Source organism: Cnephaeus nilssonii (genome assembly GCF_951640355.1).
Source record: "Cnephaeus nilssonii genome assembly, chromosome: 12".
NCBI lineage: Eukaryota > Metazoa > Chordata > Mammalia > Chiroptera > Vespertilionidae > Cnephaeus > Cnephaeus nilssonii.
Window position 1 is genome coordinate 34,030,224 of NC_137083.1, and position 20,573 is coordinate 34,050,796.

The window sequence follows — 20,573 nt, forward strand, 5'->3', positions numbered from 1 at the left end:
ACACTGCAAGAATTTGTAAAACATGCAATACCTGACTATTTAGTCAGGAGCAGGGACATCTTTTCCCTAGACTGTCAAGTAAAAAAATGACAAGAGCCAACACAACAATTGCCATCAGCTGTGAATGAATCGAAATTACACCTTTTTTTTTTCAGATTGGCAAAAAATATATATTTTGGTGTGCCACAGAATTTTAGTGATTAGTTTCTGTGTGCCATTAGATGAAAAGGGTCTAAAATGCTGCCTTAGAGCATGGACTGGCCTGCCACCACAGTTCTCCTGGGGCAGTGGTCGGCAAACTCATTAGTCAACGGAGCCAAATATCAACAGTACAACGACTGAAATTTCTTTTGAGAGCCAAATTTTTTAAACTTAAACTTCTTCTAACGCCACTTCTTCAAAATAGACTCGCCCAGGCTGTGGTATTTTGTGGAAGAAACACACTCAAGGGGCCAAAGAGCTCCATGTGGCTCGTGAGCCGCAGTTTGCCGACCACTGTCCTGGGGGACTGATTTCTTTTTCATATTTAGCCTTGCTCATTACACTTGAAAAGAACTCTCTTTGAGATTATGCTCAGCTGAGCAATTTCTGGTTCCTGACTCAAGATACTGAATTCCAATTTACTTCCACTATAACCAAATGAATGCTCTGTCTAAATACCCACATACTTTAAGCTGAAGCATCAAATGGGGGGGGGGGGGGAAGATTAAAAAATAGTAAATAACGAAGCCTGATTGGCTCTGTGTACCATGGGATTTGAAAGCATGTTGAATCTTTCCTGGTGCCTAAGTTAGTAATTACAGTCTGTTAACCAACCCATGACCTCTAAAATCAGGATGTATGGTATACAGTATACACTTTTCCATTAGTCCTTCCGTTAGTCCTTCTCCCTTCCCATTTTCACTGATCCTACTCAGTCTTCTTTATTATCATCCATTATTTCAAACTTTAAGGAGCATATAAATCACCTGAGGATTTTGTTAATCAAACTCAAGGAGTTCGACACTTGGGGTGTTCTATTCCAGAACAAGATGCTTGGGGTGTTTGGTTGTCTTAAGACAGTTTAATTTAGTTGCAGCAAGTAAGAGACAAGAGATTCAAGTGCAAAGCTCTGTCTCCCCAAGGCGGGGGGCGGGGGAGGGAGGGGCGGACTTTGACATTGCTTAGATACACTATTAATCAATTACCTGTTGATTTCTTCTTTGTAGTTGGCTACATTTACCTGGTTGAGTTCCTGTCTAGAGCATTCTGTGTACAGCTGCATCTGCAAAATATTGGCTACATTTTAACATTTTGCAATAACAGCATTTAGTAAGAACCACCCTGACTTTTAGACCATTGTCCTAACATTTTTGTTAAAGTGCACATTCTAGGGTCAGGCTAGAGAGTCTGTTTCCCCACAAGCTCTATAGTGCTGATGTGGAAGGTCAAGAACCATGCTTTGCCCAGAAAGATTGCAGACAATTGTTAGAATTTCTGGCTCAAGGATCAGTTGGGCTCCTCTTACTCAGTGTTTTTAATTTTTTTTTTTAATTTCACTCTCCTTACTTTCTTCTCTCATTCTTCTCATGAGCTATTTCAATCTTGAGCTGCCTTTTTACCAGCTCCCGTGAAACAGAGGTCTAGGGTGAAAGTACCTTCCTCCAGATAAGACTTTCATTTGGTTTTACCTTTTATCTAGAGGTATAAAGGGTTCACTCTAACCAGTTAACTGCCACGTGTCCAAAACGGAAACCATCCTTGCGTCTATAGATGCAAGGCGTACAAAGGCTTAATGTTGGAAACATAAAGTTTGAGACTTAAGTTTTCTTACAGAACTTAGGCAATTTACCTGTAAAATAGGAAATTTAAGGGTAAATGTTGAGTTTACCCTCCCCCTGCAGCCCTCTGGTGTTCCAGCTTATTACTGGGAGGATCTCATGTCAGACCCTTCACCATTTTCAGACTCAGGGCTTTTACTTTTATTATTAATTTTTAAATTGACTTGAGAGAAAGGAAGGGAGGGGGGAGTGAGGGAAGGAGGTAGAAAGGAAGGGAGAGAGAGAGAGAGAGAGAGGAGAGATTTATTGTTCCATTTATTTTTGCATTCATTGGTTGTTTCTTGAATGTGCCCTGACGGAGGTGGAACCTGCAAACCAGGCCTTTCAGGATAATGCTCTAACCAACTGAGCTGCCTGGCCAGGGCCTCTGGGCTTTTATTTTAGGCCTTCTTGAAACTCAACAAGGCTGTTGAAAGGAAAGATGAAACTTTTCTGAATCAGCAAATGCTCTCAGCACAAAAGCAGCTTGCAGGTTCCCATTTCCCTTCAGTTTTTGTAGTAATTCACCATATCATACCATCAGCTCTTTGATGCCCCTTAATACTCTTTAAAAATAATCCTCACCCAAATGTGGTTCTTTAATTATTTTTTTAAGAGAGAAGGAGGGAGGGAGGGAGGGAGGGAGGGAGGGAGGGAGGGGGGAGAGAGAGAGAGAGAGAGAGAGAGAGAGAGAGAGAGAGAGAGAGAGAGAGAGAGAGAAACATCAATATGAGAGAGGAACATCAATCAGTTGCCTCCCATATGCACCTGACCGGGGATCGAACCAATAACCTAGGTATGTGCCCTGACTCGGAATTGAACCCAAAACCTTTCTGGTGTGTGGGACGACACTCCAACCAACTGTGCCACCTGGCCAGGGACATCACATTATCCTTTTAAATGTATTTTGACTAACTTCTTCGTTGTTGTTGTTGTTGTTGTTGTTGTTGTTGTTGTTTTAACACGGGGACTTGTCCAAATAAGCCGGCTTGCCATTTTTGAAAATAAAAAATCTATAATTACTTTTAATAATATCTGTCTCCCCCACTGCATTATACACTCTTTAAGAACAGGAACTGGGTCTGTTTGGTAAGCCACTATATTTCTAGCTCAGCACATAGTAGGAGCTCAAACTGGTTGCTGAATGAAGGACGCCTGCCCCACTGAGCAAAGCCAGGAGATGATCTATAGCTGCTAAGGCAGGCAGGCAGGCAGGCAGGCAGGCAGGCAGGCGAGAGAGATGATTCTAAGATGGGCATCTAAAGCAAATTATTGAGCTGCAAAGTCTGACCTTGCTTCTGGATCCAGGTGGTTCATCTTTCCTCCTGAAGCATTTGAGAATGAAACTTATAGGATGACCAGAGAGAAACTATGTATATTGTTCTCTTCACAAGGAGCCTTTCCTCTGTGGAAACTCTAACAGCTTCTATTTGAATCTTTTACTCTCTATGATTAAAAATAGCCTCTGCTTCCTGCCAAGCGTTGCAAAGAAATCAATAAAAGATCATGATTATCTATCTTGGAATGTCATTTATTAGATTGATACAATTACTTTTTTTTTCTTTGAAGAACTCAGATTTTGAGTCTGTGATTGGTATGTCTTTGATCTTATGAGATGGATGATGAGAATAAAATATGTGAAAAATTAAACTGCTCTAGTGGCTAGTGTAAATGATACAAGAGTTACACTGGAGACTGGCTCATTAATTCACATTTGCAGTTTAACCACTTATAAAGCAGACCTGTGATGGTTGTTGCAGTATTGTATGACTGTCAGTTTTTAAGTTTGACATCCCTGCAGTGAAGTCCATTAGAAAACATGAAGTAATGTTATTATAGTCAGGCTATGGACCATCTGCCAATAGCAGACGCTGATCTTTGTATATGAGCACTAAATCCAATGGGGGAAGGGAGAGACATGGAAAGCTTCAGGCACAATTATATAAAATCTTTGCCATCTCCCACATACTCAACAATAATTAAAACTGACAAATCTATGTCTTGGTTGGAATAAAGGGCTTGAGAAATGGTGAACAATAAAATTATTTGAGGCAAAGACATCTAGCCCCAAATGCAAATAAAACATGATAAATAGATAATGACAACTTTTTATTGAATTATCCTTTAAAATCAGAATAATAAAAATAAACGTATTGCGTTTTCCCAATGTACTTATTTTTCTTCTTTGGCTATATGGAATACTTCTTAGATAATTAAAGGACTACATGCCACTTTCTAACTTCCATTATAATTTTTGGTCAGCTTGTTAAGAAAGTATATACACTTCCACTATGCTTAAAGTATTATCAAATTTCTGAAAGTGGCCACAGACATACCACACCACAAGTCTATGCACTCATTAGTAGGAACTATGTTTTCATAACAGAGTGCTTTGGTAATATATTAAATATAATATGATCTAGTTCAAATCCTGTCATTTATAGAATGTTCCTTATTCTTAATGAAAGCATTCCCTTATTCTCTTCCACCATAGGTATTCTCTACAAAATATTTTTTGCATTCTTCACATTTTTCATCTGAAGACTTCTCACTAATGCACTTAATGTCTGTTGGTTTGAGCATTCACTGTGTGAACTGGATACTGATAAGATTGCAAGAGAAATAAAAACATTGTTCCATCATTCTAAGGACTCAGTCCTGAAACACTTAAAGAGTAAAACATATATAAATAAATGTCAAATGAGTAGTAAGATTCTCAAATAATAATTGAAAACAACAGTGGCTTCAGAATAAGAAAAGATCTTTTCAAGATAAATGGGCTTTGAGTTTGGCCTGGAGAAATGAATGAATGGGTAGAGGCTTGAAGACAATCTTCCCAGATTAAGGAAAAACAGAGACTAGAAAAGAGGTGAGCTTGGCATTTTGGGAATCAATGAAGAACTCAAAAGAAAAACAAGACATGGATCACCGATGTGGAACGGATAAGGGGAGCTTGTGTTTTATTAACGTTAGTTTCTCCTGTACAGAAATACCTCTTTCTATTTTATATTAGTTAAGATAACACAGACTGCTTTAATAAAAAGACTAAAGAACAAAAACATACTCTGGCTCACACACAATAGACATTTCCCCCCTCATTTATAAAAGTGTACACAGAAGGTGGTCTTAGCAGGGGAAGGCAGAATTCCACACATGGTTTTCCAAATAACCCTCCTAATGGTTCTGCCATCTTCAATTCATGGAACCTCTGGAGTTCACCTGTCTCCATCCTGTCAGCCATAGAGGCATACACTCCAGAATTCCATTGGGCTAGGCCTAGAAACAACACATTTTCACTAGGTGGAGCTGAGTCGCGAGGCTACACATAATGTTACCATAGATAGTCAGTTGGAGTTCCAGGGAGTCTCCCACATTGGTCAAGATGGCTCAGGGAGAGGTTCTTACATGGAGTGCACCAAAAGCTAGCAAGAAAATTGGATAGAAAAAAAAAATAAAAAAGCCCTGCCCTCCCTATCCCTGTAAGAACTCCAGGCTTGAGCTGGAAGGGGAATGGTCTTTGAGACAGGATTCCACAGTTCTCCCAGGTCATGGCATCTGAATAAACCTTTTGAACCAACACCTGCCTCATGAGTTTGGCTTTCCTTTCGGCAGGCAGCTGAACCTGTGTTTTTTGGTTATTGTAACTGCAAGAGAAGTTGGCAATTGTGGTCAAGCTACTTGCCCCAAAGGGGAGAAAACTGATACTGGTGAAGAGTTAGCATCCCAATATGGGATGTAAACAAATCTATAAATGTACTATATCCTGTCTTTTTTTTTTTCCTCTTAAGCATGTCTTTTCCATGTATCCAAAAAGCCCCATATATTGAGTTTACCAGATTTAGATGAACACTTTTAATTCATATTCTTCAGTAAAAGACTCTAACCTTTCTAGATTTCCTTCTTCGATCTTCTAAATTGCAGTGATTGATATCTTCTTTGATTTGCTGTGCTTATCTAGTTCTATTACACATTTTGCAAAATGTGGTAACCAGAATTGTGTACCATATTCCAAATGCAGAATTACCACTTTGAACAGAGTAAATCTGTATTTTTTAGCTTTCTCTTAAAAACTCATTTCTGATAATGGCAACCGTGTTGCTGATGTCTTTGACTCCAGCTTCAAAGAAAAATCTACACTGATTCCCAAGTGGCTCTTTCTTGTCTTTAGTCTTGTATTTCTGACAGTAAAATCTACTATCTTTTCAAAGCAGTAATTCTCAACCCACACTGTATGTTACAATCATCTAGGTAGCTTTAAAAAAATACAAATGCCATCCTTTCCCTTAAGATTCTTAATTTGTATGAGATGAAGCACAGCTATTGATCCTTTTCAAAATATCTATAGGTAATTGTAATATCCTCTCAGGGTTTTAAACCATTGTAAGAGTAATTTGCAATTTTTTACTATTGTACTTTACATATGCCTATTGAAAATGATCCATTATTTTTCTTCAAACAGAGAGACGAGAGCAAATCTTTCCAAAGGATCCTCCCTTTAGTTTGGAATTAGCACATGAGAAAATTGTAGGGCTCTCTGAAAACCGTAATCAACTTTGCACTTCAGCACATATGATAATAATGACTGAAACACAGATGTCAGATACCCTTTGTCCTCCACTCCTGTGTATGAACATGATATCTACATTCCCTATAGTTTTAATGTATTTCAACTTGGATATAAAGCCTGCATCTCTTTCAGTGCCACCCCTCACTCCTACCCCCTCTCAAAGAATCCATGTACAAATGCCTTAGTAATATGGACTTTCCTGGAATTTGTATGAGAGAGACAAAGCGGGGCTTTACATTCTACCATCCAGGGAAGCCACCTTGAAGCCTCACTGACTTGTCAGTCCTGTAAAGCTCCCTAGGCCACATCACCACTAGAGGTAGCAGTGAGGACATTTCCATTTCTCCTTTCCACCAAACATGTGGCCTCAGATATCCTCCTTCCCTTATACTTTTGCCTTCCAATCCACGGTACTCAACCAATTCAAATGGCTCTCTCTTTATTCTGCAGAGCAATGCAGATAAGCCCTGGATACATCTTCCTTATCTATTCATGTATCAATGGACATCTAGGTTGCTTCCATATTTTAGCTATTGTAAATAATGACACAGTGCACATAGGGTGGACATACTTTTTTCTAATTAGTGTTTTCATTTTCTTCAGATAAACACACAGAAGTAGAACTGCTGGGTCATATGGTAGATCTATTTTTAGTGTTTGTTTTTTTTTAAGAATCTTTATACTGTTGTGCATAGTTCTAGTCACCATTTTAAGTAGGACCTTAAAAGTGTCACCTTCCTTCCCCAGCAGATTCTCCAATAAATACATTGGTCTCCCTCAGAAAAATTCTCATGAATACGTTTCCCATCTTTGTAGTTAACTTTTTACTTGGATAGGATAGTGTCACATAATTAAAAAACCATCCTCCTATATATTTTTTCCTGTGAGCCTTTCATGAAACAAGCATGTAAGTATTCAGTATAATTGGGTTCTTTCTCATTCATAGATTAGAAGAGCGATATTTGGAAATTTTGAACTAGTAACTCAAATACAACTGGACAGTAACTGGGAAAACAGTCACTAGACATAAAGGAGTGAAAGGGGAATTTTGAATGATTATGCATAATCATAATGTATAAAAACTGGAATTTTTAAAACCCCCAAACGTACTGACCTGAAATAATTATAAAAGTAACTATTATCATTCTGTTTCATGATTCTTTGGGTTTATAGTTCAGTTCTTGTACTGATTTGACCTGGTTCATTGATGTGACTGTAGCCAGCAGGTACCTCCACTGAGACAGGTTGCTCTAAGGGGACTCATTAAGGCTTCAGCTGTGATGGCTGGAGGCTGGAGCAGCTGGGTTCCTCTCCTCATGGAGTCCCACCTCCTGGGCTTCTTCAGAGCATGGAAAATCCCCAGATAAGTAGGAGGGCCAGATTGGAAGGCTAGCCTGGAAAGTTACATGCCACCGCTCTTTTGGTAAAAATAAGTCAGGACTTCAGTTCTTGTCAAGGGATGAGGAAACAAACCCGGCCTCTTGATGGGAAGTGTGGTAGTCCCACTGTAGAGGGCGGTGGACAGGCAGATTGGATTCCCTGAGGACCAGTTTTGTAAGACTCTACCACAGTGGTGATATGTTTCTTACTTTACAAGAGCATTCACATATTTTTCTCACTTAGTTATCACAAGAACCCTGAGAGTTGGTATATTTTTTCCATTTTTGGAGGTGAGAAACCTCAAGTTCTGAAGAGTCCAAATTGGTCTATGATGGTAGAGCTAGGATTTAAAGTCAGACATTGTCAACAAGAATCATGAATAAGACATACACACATTTCCCGTTTTCCAAAGAGTAGGTTATAAATTCTAAAGCCTACTGCAAACTGGCTAAATAATGCTGAAACATCTGAGGTATAATCCCAACACTTATTAGAATTTTCAAATCACAAATTAATATTGTAAAGTGACATAGAAATTAATTTTGTTCTTAATATTTTATATATCCTATGCCTTTAGGAATGTGTTTTAAATACAAGTGTCTTTCCCTATTTTAAATTACAGATTTGCTTTGGAATAAATATAAAGGGAAAGAAACACTCTGATATTCCAGATGTCAGAATTCAAAAATACATTTATCAAACTCTTCTCTAAAACACTCTTCATGCTTTTTCCTTCAAAATTGAGAAGGCAGCTTATAATCAACTGTAATCTCACTTGAATTTCCTCCATTCTAACTGAAAATCTCATTTTAAAGCAGAGCTAACAAAAATGGCTGAGAAAAGCAATTGAGAAGCTGCTCAGCCATAACAAAAAATTATGTTGGACCTTAACGTCCTGCAGGTTCTTGCTCCACTAAATTAACACAACCCTCTCTTACCTTCTGTTGGAGAGGGAACATTAAAAAAAGATATGTGCCCATATAGAAATTGACATAATGTGTATATTTACACAAACATACAGTTATACATCCACACATACACTAAAATCCACGGACTTTTAAATCCAAGGACTCATTATGGAGTCATGTTTAGTTGGTAACGATCACATTTAGATTCGTTCTAATTTACCAAAATCGAAACTACTTGGGGAACTGAGACAAGAACAAAACAAATAGGAAAAGATCTGGATTTCTGGAGTTAAGAAGTCATTTTAGAAGACATAATGGTATAGAACAGTGGCGGTTTTAAACAACTGATGATTCCTTTTATGACCCACCTATCTTGATGAGTGAATGGGACCTGAAATATCAGCTTGTTAAATTAAGTATAAATTCAAATAAATGATCATTAGAGTAACAGTATGGCAAACAGGGAGCAATAAAGATTTTGAATTCAGCACCATCAATTTGCAGGATGAAACAAATTATATATTTCTGTGTAAGCAAGTAGCAACTTGATAAAGTTATCTACAGCATTTAACTCTTAGATTTCTGAGAATCCACACAAAAGGAATTCATTGTTTCTCTTTAGATCATAAACACATCCAAAGCACAAGAAGTCTTAAGCCCAAATGGAGGATTCAGAAGAGAAATGTTATTCAAAACTCCCAAAGGCAAAATCATTTTCAAAAATCAACAACAAAAATTTTCCCAAGTGTCAGCATTATATCTTTTTGTTTTCACAGTCCATTTACTCTTATCACCGTATACCCCAATTTTCCTATTTTTTTTTTATAATATTTGCTCTTGGGAGAGAGGAGGGAAGGAAAAGGTGAATGCACATTTTTTTGCACAAATGATTACTTTTTGGTTAACCTAGCAACATTACTTTGCATATTGATTATCATTTCATATTACTTCACAGGATCCTTTTTATTGGCAGTGGAAGTGAATATGGAGTTAACAATATACTTTCTTATTTAATCATTACTCTGAGGTTAGAGTTGGAAAGCATATTTATCTGATAGTTTTTTAACTTGTGGTTTGTGGGTATGATTCCGTCAAATATATTTAATTTTCACAAACCTTGAGCATATTAGGAGAAAATAGCCAATATGTGACTCTTCTCCTTTCTTACCTTCATGCAGACTGTCACTGATTCACAGGGCAGTCTGAACCATGGGGCAGTTACTTGTTTTGTCAGAGAAGGAATGATGACTCAGAATTGTGTACCAAATTATTTCCTTTTTTGAAGCTAAATCATTTCCAGGAGGTTTGACCATAATGTATTTGCCTCCAAGTGTGGCCATCAGGATGACTGGTTGCCTCAGCTTGATTTCTTTGTATCAAGTGAGAGCATTCTCTTCTTTATTTAAATGAATGATCTTTAGCATTTTTGTCTTTGTAAGTCACATCTGTTAGTTTTGAGAGATTCAAAGTTTATGCAAAATTCTTGTAGGAACTCAACCAGTAATGATACTTCATCGGATGATTAGCTATAATCATATAGCCACACATTGTTATAACTGTGCCAAGTGTTTATTTTTGTCTGCTCAAATCTTACCTTTATTGGCAATTCAATAAACATTAAGCCCTCTCCACACACTATACTCCAAGTCTCAATGCCTTTTCACATTATTTTTCCACCTAGAGTTTCCTTCTTTTCCCACTTCTACATGTCTACAAACTTCTTAGTCTTCAAAATTCAGCTCTGTCTGAGTCCTTACTGAGCTTCCAGTTGAAAATGACTTATTCATCTTTAACCTGCTCCTCCTCCATGTAGTTTTGTTCCATGAACAGAATCATAATCCTTAACAATAGTTTCTAATTTTGATATTAGTGAAATGCACAGTGTCAAACTATTATGATTATTGCAAAACCTTGGAAACATACTTTCTGAGCAACTCATTTATTAGTTTTATTTATTTTGTTCATTCCCAGTTGTTAGCTTTTTATTTTTTTGAACCCCAACAATTGGGACCTTAAGACTACTGTGTTAGGAAAGGCAGGTAGGTAGTAAATTTGGGGCTGTAGATCCAGTGCTGAATTAAGTCATTCCTTTCTAAGAAGTGTAGTAGCAAGATAGAGTGTTTGTTGGGGATGAGTGGGGAGTGGGTCCAAAAGAGTGGTTAGTTACATCTCTGCGGCTAACCAGCTGTGTGACTCTATGGTATACAAATGAATTGACCTTTTTGGGTTCTTCTACCCACATATTTTCCAAAAAAAGAAAATGAACTCATGTTTTCCAGTTTCCACACTATAACATTTTAATATTCTACAATCTATATCTTACTAGAGTATCCTACCTCCAATTTCCCACAATCCTTTACTTTTGTGTAGTCCCTTTAGGGTACAACACAGTTATATGCATTAAAAAACCTTACCTGCTTACTGCTGCTGTATCTAAGGTTTTAATCTAATTGTTCTGGGAAAGATCTAAATGCAAAAGGGCCAGTTTTAGCTCCTTTGGGAAAATTTAACCCAGAGACACCATGTTTTTCCTGTGGATCTCCAGTTACCTGAATCCATTCCTAGGATCTTTTAAAAACCCTCCTGGGGAAACACACACACACACACACACACACACACACACACACACACACCAAAAACAAAAAACCCCCAACAAACCCCCCCCCCGCCACACACACACACACACACACACACACACACACACACACCAAGTTGAAACTACAAATCCCATGAATAAAGGCTGGGAATAGACAATTCCCCTCCGGTTCCCTCGCGCCCCCCGTGAGTGCATTCTGCCGAAAGTCAGGTTGAGGCATCCTGCCATATGCCTGAGAGAAACCGCGGCAGTTTCGCCCGGGCTCTCCACCGGTGCTCTCGCGGGGCTCCTTTAAATGGGTGCTGAGAGCGAGGAAAGATGCTGAGCGACGCAGACGGGCTGGGCGTGGGCCTGGACATCACCTGTTCCGCGGCGGGCATGCGCACCGCGAGGGGGCGGGGCGCGGTGGGCGGGGCCGGCGGCGCGGGGCCGGCGCGGCTCACAGCTGCTTCTCCCCGGCGCGGGTCGGCGAGGCGGCGGCGGCGGCGGGGAGTTGTCTTCTGCAAAGGTTGCCTGGCGTTGTCCAACATGGAGGAGGCACCGGCCGCGGGCGTCACCTGCGAGCGCGACTAATCCCCGCCTGTCGTCCCGGGTAGCGGCGCCGGGTCCCGAGCCCAGGACTCCGCTGCTGCCTGCACCCCGGGCTGCGGACCCCGGCCCCGGTGGCTCCTCGGGCCGCCGGCTTCCTGAGGGGGACGGCGCCGGGAGGGAGCGCGGCGGCTCCGAGTCCCCCCGAGCCATGGGCAACGAGGCGAGCTTGGAAGGGGAAGGGCTCCCCGAAGGGCTGGCGGCGGCGGCGGCGGCGGCGGCGGCCGGAGGAGGGGCTGGCGGGGCGGGGAGCCCCTTGCCCACCGCGATCCCGGCCGGCATGGAGGCGGACCTGAGCCAGCTGAGCGAGGAGGAGCGGAGACAGATCGCCGCTGTCATGTCAAGGGCGCAGGGGCTGCCCAAGGGAAGCGTCCCCGCGGCCGCTGCGGAGCCGCCTCCCATGCACAGGCACGCGCAGCATGCTGTAGATGTCCGGGCATATATGTACGGCTTCCCTTGCACATACGTGTCAGCACGGCAGTACATATATGTCGCTCCCGTTGGTTTTGCTCTCCCGAAGGGGGTGGCGTTAAAGAAGCCAGAAGCCTCCTTTCTGATGGGCAGAGTAAAAAGGATGCATTGGTAGACTTTCTGGTGGGATAGTCAAGGGTGGCGTTCTTGGGACTGTGATTTTAGGTTGTGATTTTTGGCCTTTTGGAACCTTTTCCCGCTAGGCTGGCGAGGAGAGACGCCCTGCCGTGTTTTTCACTAATCTGAAAGTCTTCCATTAATACAAAACAGATGTGTTGGGAAAGGGCTAGACATGGGTAGTTACCTGTCTGTGTGTAGCCCTCCTCAGTCATTTGGGGGTCTTTTTCTTTATAAAGGTCTACCTGTTTCTGTAACAATACCATTCATTCCCTGGAGGTGTTGTGTGTTGTCCTTCCCTCCCATCCACCCCCCAGAGGAGAACAGGAGCTGCTGAGGTAGAAGGTGGAAAATGAATGCATCCTTTATATTCAGTGTGGGGCCCTAAAATATGTTGTGGCATTAAACAGATGGGTTGGTCACAGCAGAGCAGGTGCTGTACATGTATTTCTGAATTGGCATATGCTATTTTTTAAACCACTGCTCTTTTATATACAAAAGTGCCTTACAGTTTACGGAAGAACATGCAAATTTGTGGTATCTTAAAATTAGTTTCCAGTACATACTTTTAAAGACAAAGCAGATAAATGACAACTTGCACAGGCAATCAAGTGCTAGTCTGTAATGTTAACGTGCTCATTTTCTTCTCTAGCTCTCCATTTTCCTTCATCCTAATAAATTAGTTGTTTTCTAATTAGTGTCCTGAGAGGGTATAATCATTGTGCCAGCTCTGCCTTTTTTTATTGTAAACAAATCCTTTAACTTTCCCCCCTCCCATAGAGAATAGTTCTCTATTGGTGGTCCTGAAACCATTCCTGCTTTATGATAACTGAAGGGAAAACTACAATTTTTTTCATTTGAAGTATTAGAAATATTACAGATCTGAATATATAGGTGTAGATTATTATACGGTACTTCATAAAATAAAAATATTTTAACTTAAGCACCATCATATAAGTATATGCAAATGATTGTGTCAAAATAATTACAATGTTAAACTTAATATAGGAGAACTGTAAAATGAATTATGGATACATAAAATGTTTTATGACAATATTTCTCATATAAAATCCTAAAGGACTAAAATCTATCAGGCAAAAACCCTATTTTCTTGAAATGAAACCACCACTGCTCGTTAAGTTAGCTCCTTATATTGACTATGTTTTTCTGTGTTTTTAAACTGCTAATATATTGGGCTATTTCTTTGGTAAAAAGCCCTTTTTATCCATTATTCTAAGTAGTACAGTTATGTACTGTTTTTTTCTACGGATGAAAATTTGACTTGGAAAATATTTTGAATGCTCATATACTAGATTTCCATAAGATAATAATGAGGCACAATATTTCTATTAACCTTCTAGAAATATATGCCTGTTCAACAGTTTTTCCTAAGAGGCATAAGCAACAGGTTTAGCATGCTCCTTACAAATACCAAGAAAAGTGGGAGCTTTGATTTCTAAATTCCTAACTTTTCTTCTTTCAGAGGATGTCTGAAAAATATTTCAGCCTTTGTTTTATGCACTATTTGTGTCAGATAGCATACTTTTAAACTCTCTATTAATAATTTTATGGTAGAATTTTTATTAGTAGGTAATTTATGGCTTCTTATTGGTTAAAGCTTCATCTAATTATATAAACAATATATTTCTAATTTTTGCAACTTGCTTATATTTTACTGAAAATTTTCTATAAGAGGCACATAATTTTTAGAAAATTATTATCCCCATAGGTGATAACCAAAAAAAAAAAAATACTTGGCTTATTTAAATATTTAGAAACACATTAAGTATATATGAGAAAGTATATGCAAATTATTTGAAGTTTTAAGAGATTAAGTGCTGTGAATTAGACATGGTTGGGTCTGATTTTTTAAAATCTTTTTAAGAAATATGGGTTGAGAGCCCAGGGACCTAGGTTCTTATTTTGTTAATTTTAACTGACTCATGATAAATTATAAATGCTTCTCAGTCATATGTGCCTCAGTTTCCTTGCTTCTAAATAAGGCAGGTGATACTTGTCTTACCTGTCTTTTAAAGTCATTCATTGTGAGGATTAATTAAAAATTCAGAAGGACGTTTTTGTTTGAATTTTAATATGAAAACCTTATAAATAAATAAAAGTAGTAATATTAATATCAGTAGTGAATAGCCCTGGCAGTGATGGCTACAGACAAGTTGTATGTTGAGTTATTTATTATTATGAATTAGTTTGATATGTCTATATTTTACATATGGGACAGTCAGTGCAATATAGTGGAAATCCCCCAGGAATCAGGACACTATATTTCTGTGACTAATTTTATAACGTTGGATTAATTTCTTAGCCTCTTTAAGCCCTAGTATCCTCCACAGTATAAAAATGAATTCCTGTAGTTGCTTGTATTTCTAATGTAAAATTTTATGTGACTCAGCACATGAAGTTAAGTGTCATTGCCTATTGTGCTACATTTAACAAAATATTTCAGCATTCCATCTGCTTTTACAATCTACTCTTAAATGCATGTGTACCTCATTTGTAGATGAACCAGTTTCCTCCTGATAACCTATAAAAGAAAATTCTACCCTGAGGATGACAGTAGTAAAATAGTGATATTGTATAAAGCATGGGTAATTATAAGATAGAAGTTACAGGTTACAAATGTAATGTTCCTGGATTTTTGATTTGTCGTAGACCCTGGGAAATGCCATTTTATTACTTCTTCTACACATTCTTTATACAGCTACAGATATGTCATATGAAAAGGACTTACCAAAAACCACTTTTGATTAGTAGAATATTTTATAAGAATTCTGAGTTTCTCAATTATTTTCTTTAGCATTCCTTTGAGCCTCCCCTACTGTCTAGACACTTCCTCACCTGTTTGTCTTCCTAGAGAAGCAGGCCAAATCCAGGATCTAAAAAGAATATGGCATGTTTCCAATTATATCTCAGAAGGCCTGTGGAAGAATTCAAGAAACATTAATTTAGAACAATAAAAAACTTGCCATGTTCATCATTCGCTCACTCATTGTTATTCACTCATCAATCATTAATGCTCATTTACTAGTTAACAGGTTTGGTTCTAGTGGTGCAAGGATGAGTGAGACACATTGTCTAGGAGTTCATAGTCAAGTGAACAAGACACGGATTGCATTGTAGTCATTTTTCTTTTTAACAGAATAACTGTCCCACTAAACAAAAATTCACCAAAAGACCACAATTTGCTAAGACAACTTTATATTTTTGTTTGGTATTGAGCCTACATTTTCTCTTTTTATATTTCATTTTTCCATCATCATTTATCCCCTCTAAGCCCTCTTCAATGACTATTTCTCACTCCAAGATTTCCATGTTTTGTGTTTATTTATATAATTATAGCAACTAAGACTAAGTTTAAATTGTAAGGCAACCTTTATAGCTGTATAGGTATTTTTTTTTTTCACAAGGGAGCCTACAATATTTAATACAACTTACATTTGTAGGAAGTCCATGAAATTATAATTTCTGATCCAAGCTGCTGTCTTTAAATTGTTTACTGTTATACATATTTGGTATTCATGAACTTTATTTTTTATTTGTTCAGTTGGATTTTGTGAAATAATATCACAAAACAGTTGTTAAGTGTAATAGTATTTCCAATAGAAGACAATTTAATTAAATTAAGAATAGATTTTTTTAGTACTCTGTTTAAATATACATTTCTAGGACTCTGAACAAGGGAACCAATTCAATAAAATGTCTAAATAATTACGTATAAGATAGTCACTTGTATAACAGAATCCCGAAGCATATGTCCTACAAGGGAGTGATCCATTTTATTAATTGAATGTGAAACAGTTCTAGAATAATATAAAGAGCTAAACAGTGGAACTCTTCGAAAATAATATATTACAGGTTTACTATGGCTTTTTCTTTCATATGGAAAAGAACACATAGGAAGGCCTATAAAGAAACATTCAAAATCATTTTCCCCAAATGAAAATATGTGGCTATACATTTAAAAACATATCTTAAAATTGTTGGAGTTAATATGGGTAATTGATTTTACTCCCTTGTTTAAGTAAAAGCTTCAGAGATATGGCAATACCTGAAGTTTTGTAACATTTTTCCTGGAGGAAATTGCCAGAACTACGAATTTTATGTATTTATCTTCTATAAGAAAAATCACTTTGTGCATACATTGCCATTTATAGATTATTTTCTTTCTGACCCTTTCCTAATTAGAAATAATATTTCAGTGTTTCTTCTACCATACTTTACATTATTAACTTACAAATGATCTGAAATTTAAAATTTAGTCTGTCCAGGAGCAGGTATATTTTGACAAATTAAAATCTGTAGAACTTTATTGTGATCATTTCACATTTTAAGTGCTACTGAATCACTGTTTTTCCTTCATTTTTTTTCCTATTAATTAAAAAGAGGTAAATCTTTTCCAAAATGAAAAAGCTACATATATTAAACAGAATACTTGAAATTTGATTTATTTCTATAACTCTAATGCAGCATGATTTTAGTTTCAAATTTATAAATAAAGAATGACTTACTCAAAAAAATTAATGTACTTGATTTTTGGCTAAAGGTGTATATAAGAAACAATTATTTTAATTCTTTAACATAGTAATTTAAATTTGATCCTCTTACCAAAACTATTTTAAGTTATCCATCTATATTTGTATATGATTTAAAAGATATCCTTCAAATTAATTACTTCTTACAGTTTAAACTCAATGCTAATAAATATTAATAGTCGAAGAATAGCAATAGTATATGTTGTAGAAAACATTACTCAAGAATATCATATATTTTCTTCATCTAAGGAAAGCGGCAGTACTTTTCAAAAGTGGGGTCACAGCTAGCTTGTTGCGTTTGGCACCGCAGGCTATATCTCAAGATGTTTTAAGCTTCTATTGTCCTCTTGCAAACAGATCTCAGATTGAGAATTAACTATTAGAAAAAAATAATTAAATGATGTAACATTCTTCCACAAGACAGATGGAACTGTTTCCTAAAAGTTGCTAATTAATTAGAATTTTTCATTCTATAAAGTTTAATATTTGATGGATATTACCTTTTTAGACAGAATAGGGTAAATTGACTAGATGATCAATTTTATCAGAGTCCTTGTTAAGTGTAACCTTCTGTACTAGAAACCCCTGATATCACATTGTGGGCAAACAACAACAGAAAACAGTTGCAGCGAACTCCCACATTTTAAAATGAATATTTTTACTTATTAGTGCTGCTAGTATTTTGGAGACTAACATACTTTGGCCATATCTTGTGATGGAAAAGGACACATCCTATGAACGTGCATGTATTGGAATATAATGTTGCTGAGTTAATATATTTATTTAGGTTTTAAGTATGGCCAGATTCTATTAAGTGCAAATGTAAATTATTTTTATTATGAATACTTTCTGACTAGATATCTTAATTTTTTATCACTCATAGTAGTAAGTATTGTTTTCTTCCCCCTTTTCTTGGCCTTCCTGTTAAAAAATCTAACTTTCTTTATAAAGAAAGTAATAAAGGCATTAGATGTTTTAGATCACTTACAGGATGCTATAAAAGTGGATTCTAGTTATATTTATACTGTTATAATTTAGAGGATTTAAGAAAGTTATACCTTTTTGATATTGCTTTCAGTTGTGATAATTTTAATCATTTTCATTTTTTTTTGTTTATTTTGTTTCACTCTTCTAGGAAACAAGAGTTGGATAGTAGTCATCTTCCAAAGCCGCCAGGAAAACCGCCGGACCCTGGGCATCCAGCTCAGCCTGGTCTCAGTAAAAGTAGAACTACAGACACTTTGAGGTCAGAACAGAAATTGCCTGGAAGGAGTCCTTCCACTATTAGTTTGAAAGAATCAAAGTCCAGAACTGATTTTAAGGAAGAGCACAAGTCTGGTATGATGCCTGGCTTCCTCTCAGAGGTTAACCCTTTAAGTGCTGTCTCCTCTGTTGTAAATAAATTCAATCCTTTTGATTTGATATCAGACTCTGATGCATCCCAGGAAGAAACTGCCAAGAAACAAAAAACAGCTCAGAAGGAACAAGGAAAACCTGACGGAATCACAAAACCTCCATCACAACAACAGTCACCCAAGTCAATTCCTAAGCAGCAAGGACCTGTGAGGGCCCCGCATCAGCAGGATGGCTCTCCCAAATCAGTGTCTTCTCAGCAACCAGAACAAATGAAATCACAACCTCCAGGGACCGGAAAGCCAATTCAGGGACCTACCCAGGCTCCTCAGACAGATCAGACAAAATTGCCACTCCAAAGAGATGCAACTAGGCCTCAGACTAAACAGTCAGACACAGTGAAGGGAGAATCCCTCAAACCCTTGCTGCAAAGCTCGTCCAAACCACCGACTCAGCAAACAAGTCCTGGAAAACCTCCAGCCCAGCAGCCTGGACCTGAAAAATTTTCCACGCCACAGCCTGGACCTGCAAAACCCTCAGCTCAGCAACCGGGGCCAGGGAAGACCCTAGCCCAACAGCCAGGGACAGCAAAGCCCTCAGCTCAGCAGCTGACAGAAAAACCCCCAGCCCAGCCACCAGGGACAACAAAGACTGCAGCTCAGCAGCCTGGGCCAAAGTCTCCAGCTCAGCCTCCAGGACCAGCAAAGCCCCCTGCCCAGCAGACGGGGCCACCAAAATCCCCAGCTCACCAACCTGGGCCACAGTCTCCAGCTCAGCCACCTGGGCCTACAAAGACGCCTGCGCAGCAGGTTGGGCCAGTGAAGTCTCTGGCTCAGCAGCCTGGGCCAGGAAAGACTCCTGCTCAACAGCCTGGTCCAGCAAAACCCTCAACTCAACAGCCTGGTCCAGCAAAACCCTCAGCTCAACAGCCTGGCCCAGCGAAACCCTCAGCTCAACAGCCTGGTCCAGCGAAACCCCCAGCTCAACAGCCTGGCCCAGCAAAACCTTCAGCTCAACAACCTGGTCCAACAAAGCCCTCACCTCAACAGCCTGGTCCAGCGAAAGCCCCAGCTCAACAGCCTGGCCCAGCAAAACCTTCAGCTCAACAGCCTGGGCCAACAAAGCCCCCACCTCAGCAGCCTGGCTCAGCAAAGCCCTCAGCTCAGCAATCTACCAAACCTGTAAGCCAAACAGGAGCTGGGAAACCTCTGCAGCCACAGACTTCTCCATCTGCAGCCCAGATTCCAGTACAAGGCCTCCCTAAAACCATCTGTCCTCTTTGCAATACTACTGAACTTCTGTTGCATGTTCCAGAAAAGGCCAATTTTAACACGTGCACTGGATGTAAAACCACTGTGTGTAGCCTCTGTGGTTTCAATCCCAATCCTGATATAACTGAGGTGAGTGCATTTATTCAGTGTGTCCATGCTCTTAAACCATATTACCATCTTCCACAAAGGATGTTTCACTGACCGCTGGTATGATAGGATGGCATTGTTTTCCTCTGGTTCTTTCCCTCCTTCTTGTTTCCTCTTTATCTTTTCTGCCAATTGCAAGTTAGAGTTTTTAAAAACCTTTTCTTCAATAATAAGCCTAAAATATTGCTGCAATTTCTGATACATTTGGCATATAAAGCAAATATGAATTGATTGAAAGATGCTGCACTCTGTAAGAACCACAATATTTATTATTTAGTATGTAGTGATATTACTTTAGTCTTAAATTCATGCTCCTGCCTACCAAAATTATGATACTCTTACTTGGGATCATATTCGTGCTGGGAAAACAAGTTTTCCAATTCTAATAGAATTTTAATGTAAAGTTCAATACATTTTTTGAAACCACACATCCCTTTTCCTTGACAGAGATTTGGATATCCCCTGTGAGGGCATGCTTCCCTCATTAGTTGAGAGTCATTAATAATAGCATAAGTCAGTTCATAAAATGAAGAAGTCATTAGAGAAGGTTCAACATTGATGGGTGTCCTCTCAGAAGGACCATAGTTTATATTTCAAGTCTTTGGGCAAGCCCTGTTGACATATCAAATTATAAAGGAGCTGGTAGTGCCACAAATGAATTCAAATTGTTTATTCTGAATGAGGATAGAAAAGTAATTTTCAGCAAGTCAAGGTAAAAACTTGGCAACATTGGTGGGGGAGGGACAAAAAGCACCAAATAGCCGAAAAACTCAGAAATTCTCTGGAGTTAAGTAATACAATGAAGATAAGATAATATCATAAAATA

General features: G+C 38.5%; 1 protein-coding gene across 1 annotated transcript in view; it reads left to right on the forward strand.

Moving 5' to 3' along the window:
• Positions 1-12,118: 12,118 nt before the first annotated feature.
• Positions 12,119-20,573, forward strand: part of PCLO (piccolo presynaptic cytomatrix protein) — a gene marked incomplete at its 5' end in the record, with an annotated part of 292,340 nt that continues 283,885 nt past the window's right edge. Inside the window, 2 exons of the mRNA XM_079785367.1 lie at positions 12,119-12,420; positions 18,112-19,729. Coding sequence (XP_079641493.1) covers positions 12,119-12,420; positions 18,112-19,729 — 1,920 coding nt within the window. The remainder of the gene's footprint in view (positions 12,421-18,111; positions 19,730-20,573) is intronic.